Source organism: Tupaia chinensis, unplaced genomic scaffold, assembly GCF_000334495.1.
Source record: "Tupaia chinensis unplaced genomic scaffold, TupChi_1.0 Scaffold000182_1, whole genome shotgun sequence".
Classification (NCBI taxonomy): Eukaryota; Metazoa; Chordata; class Mammalia; order Scandentia; family Tupaiidae; genus Tupaia; species Tupaia belangeri.
Genome location: NW_006159657.1, coordinates 6,254,182 through 6,258,196, shown reverse-complemented (window position 1 = coordinate 6,258,196; position 4,015 = coordinate 6,254,182). Strand labels below are relative to the sequence as shown.

General features: G+C 49.0%; 1 protein-coding gene across 3 annotated transcripts in view; it reads right to left on the bottom strand.

The window, feature by feature from the left end:
- Positions 1-2,610: 2,610 nt before the first annotated feature.
- NDE1 (nudE neurodevelopment protein 1) overlaps positions 2,611-4,015 on the bottom strand; it is a 30,599-nt gene continuing 29,194 nt past the window's right edge. For all 3 annotated transcript variants that reach the window (XM_014587085.2, XM_006146564.2, XM_014587086.2), the window contains one exon: positions 2,611-3,156. In XM_014587085.2, coding sequence (XP_014442571.1) covers positions 3,063-3,156 — 94 coding nt within the window. In that variant the 3' untranslated portion in view covers positions 2,611-3,062. The remainder of the gene's footprint in view (positions 3,157-4,015) is intronic.

The window sequence follows — 4,015 nt, the reverse complement described above, 5'->3', positions numbered from 1 at the left end:
AGGAATTAGTTTTATATGCACCCGACTGTACTTAAGGACACCTTCACTAATAAAAGGTTATAAATCACCAGCATGTAGTCGGCTTTTCTGCTGAGCTATTAAGAAACTTTTTTTTAAGAGAGGTTTTTGTTATAGGGTGTGTGCACTTGCTGGGAAGACAGAGACAGAAAGTGAGAAATCAGCCCCCAGGGGGGATGGCCACGCCACAATCCCTTCTCCTCCATTCTCTCGGGATCTTGGGCACGCACGCACACATGCCTGGTGTGCGTTTAAGCTGCTGGGTCTGGGACTTGAACTGCGGTTGCTGTGGGAGTTCAGCAACGTAACCATTATGCCATCTGCTGGACCCTCTGCTGAGCTATTTTCTACAGAGCAAACGATGGAAGGGTGGGATGCATTCTTGTTTAATCCTTACAACAACCTTATGTAGTCGGGGTCATTTCATAAAATGGGGAAACCGAGGCCTAGGGAGGTCTGTGTGTGTGTGTGAATTGGGGGGCATGGGTTTAGACATGGTCTCTTTGTGATCACTGTGCAGTGATTTTTCCTGTTTCAGTCTCCCTCAGTGGCTAAGACCATAGGTGTGTCCCCACCTCACCTGGCTTTTTTTTTTTTTTTGGAGAGATTTTCTCTATAGGGCGCGTGCGCTCGCCAGACAGACAGAGACATAGAGACAGAAAGCGAGAAATCACCCCCCAGGGGGGATGGTCACGCCGCAATCCCTTCTCCTCCATTCTCCTCTCGGGATCTTGGGCACGCACGCACACGCGCCCGGTGTGAGTTTTAAGCCACCGGGTCCGGGACGTGAACCGCGGTCGACTACGTGGGAGTCCAGCGACATAGCCATTACGCTAACTGCTGGTTCCCTCACCTGGCTTTTTAACAGTGGGCTGGGAACTGAACCCAGGCCTCTCATGGAGCTTCATGGACTGAGGAGCAGTGTCAGTGAGCATGCCCTACTGCAGCGGGTCTCTCTCTCACTCTTTTTTTTTTTTTTTTTAAATAACCATCCTTAAAAATGTGAAAAAAAAAAAAAAAAAAAGGAATAAAGCTCTTACCATGAAGAACTATAAGACACACAGATCCTGGGACCCTTTCTTCTTTAGCTTAAGTGGTTTAGACAGACAGGCCTGACAAAGTTTCCAGTCCACACACACTATTCCATGTACCCCCGCAGTGCTGAGAAGAAATATGCAAACTAAGAGACTCCATCATGTGACCGCATGCTAAGATCCCTCAAAGGCCGTGCAGACACGCCATGTGCCTTTCTTTTCTTCTTTTACGGTTTTTGTTATTGGGCATGTGCATTCCCTATAACAGAGAAAGTGAGAAATCAGCCCCCCAGAGGGATGGCCACACTGCGGTCCCTTCTCTGTTCTCCTCTTGGGATTTTGGGCACGCACGTGCGCATGCAAGAGTGATTTTCAAGCCACCAGGTGAGGGATTCAAACCATGAAGTTGGCTATGTGAGATCCAGCCGCCTTAACTCCATGGCACCTGCTATACACCTCTCCCCCCACACACACACTTCTAAAAGCTGACTTGAACAGAAATTTTTTACAAGAATTTTTTTTTAATATTTCATTACTAGGCTACAAAAACAAAAGGCGAAAGTCTCTCCCCACTCTGCGAGCAAACACGGATGTGCAAGCACACAGATCTGTGAGCCGCCAACCACCACGCACAGTCCAATGTGAGTTTCTCTTGATTTTATTGTTCTCTAAAAAAAATAAAAGCACATCTTTTACCAATATAGGTTAGCACGTGTGCAGCGCATCAGACCCGGCACTGCAGTCTACTTCTTTGCTGAGTTTCAGTAGCACTGAAAAGGTTCTGTTTTCAACTTAAAAGATATTTTTGCCATTCTTCCTTTAGTGTGTTCTTTTTACTTGTGTCCGGAAGTGTGAGAGCACAGCTCTTAACGAGAGTGGTGAGTGGAATGCCTTGTTGAGAGCTGAAAGTCCTGTGTTGCTTTCTCCGTTTGATAAGAAGGCTTCCAACGACAATCCTGTTTCTGTCTTACTGGAAGGTCACCCGGTTATTTCCTTATGACTCTGACCGAAATCCTACATTACCAAGGCCACTCTACCCCAAGGCCTCCAGTGTCCTGGGGCAGAGGGTTGAGAAAAACCAATGGGGGGATTTACCTACAGGGGTCACAGAGGTCCCACAGGCACTGGTTGATGTGACAATTACTCAGAATCTCACACACACCTCTTAAAAACCTCAGGGAGAGGCTGATTAAAACATCCCAGAGGGGGACGAGCAATTAGTGTAATGGCTATGTCGCTGGACTCCCACGTAGTCGACCGCGGTTTGAGTCCCGGACCCTGTGGCTTAAACTCACGCCGGGCGTGTGTGCGTGCGTGCCCAAGATCCCGAGAGGAGAATGGAGGAGAAGGGATTGCGGCGTGGCCATCCCCCCTGGGGGGTGATTTTCTGTCTCTCTGTGTCTGTCTGGCGAGCGCACACGCCCTATAGCAAAAACGTCTCCAAAAAAAGAAAAGAAAAAAACACCCCCGAGGTACCCAACCACAGTTTATAAAAAGGCAGGTGCTGCCCCGTCCCCTGCTCCTGGGCGTCATTTCAGCATGACACAAAGCACCTGTTTCAAAGACGGCTCCAGCTCAGTGGGGTTGGGGGCGGGGCGGTGAGCCTCTGAGATGGGCTCAGTTCCCACTTTTACAGAGACTTTAATGGAGACTCTGGACATTCAGATCTCTCCTTCTGAGAAGCTATCTCAACACAGGGAAGCTTCGTCACCCACACCTCTCAGCCCTTCCCAGGGCCCAGCGTGTCCCTGTCTCCTTGTATCCACACACACTGACAGTGAGGCTTGGGGTGAGAGACCACGTCACAGGGACAAACACAGAGCCAAAGGTGATGGCCTCAGTCATTGGCTTGGGCCACAAAGCAAACTACGGTGACTGCTGACTCATTCCTCAAACTAATTTTAAAAAAAAGGAAAAGAAGAGAAACCAACAAACCCAAAGCCTCGTGTGAAGGGCGGGGGGAAGGGAACCACTGCACAAACACCACAGGCTCCAGCTTCCACGGTGTTCCTAAAACAACAGCTTGACTACACCCTGGGCTGACGGCAGCAACGGCGAGGAAGTGTGTGAGGACGGCTTCCCAAATTCCAGGCGTTTTCCCAACCTTCAGACAGAGCAAACCAAGTTAAGCTGACATGACAGTGGTGACAGAATGGCTAGCATCAGGGGCCACAAGTCCTAAGAGTGGGTACCAAGAGTCAGGAGCCAGGACTCACAGAGTCTCAGTGTTCTCTCCTGTGGGACAAAGAAGAGAACGCTGGCTTCCTGAGGTCACACAAAAAGCTTGCAGAAGACCCTCTTAAAAACATCGACTATTTGTATGTCAGTTAAGGATTTTTGAGTTGGCTTTGTGGCCTAGTGGTTAAAGTGGTCAAAACCCACATGGCCAACCACACAGTTCAAAGCGTCCCAGACCTGGCAGTTTGACGAATGAGCCAGGTATGTGTCATGCATGCCCAAGTCCCCAAAAAGGACAGCGGAGGAGGAGGGACTGTGGTGTGACCACGTCCTGTGGTGGATGCTTTCTCTTCTTCCTTCCTCTCTTGCACGTGCATGCCAAAATTAAATTAAAATTAATTAATCAATTCATTAATAGTAGTTCAAACTCTTCGGGCTGGCTCTGTGGCCAGGTGTTTAAGGCAGCAGGACCCCATGTGGCTGACTGCACGATAGAGGCCCCCACCTGATGGCCTGAGAAACTCGCTGAACACATGCCCAAAACCCCAAAAGGAAGAAGAGATGGAGAAGGGATCTGCGGCATGACCATTTCCCATGGGAGGTGCTTTCTTACTCTCCTTTTCTCCCTTCCTCTCTCTCTGTCTCTTTCTGGAGTGTGCATATGCCTGCTGGCAACATATTTTAAAAAACATTTAAATGTTAAAAAGTCCACTTCTAGAGGTCTGGAAGTCATGTGCCTGCCATGGAAAATGACTCCTGATTTCCTGGAACATGTCTGCAGACCC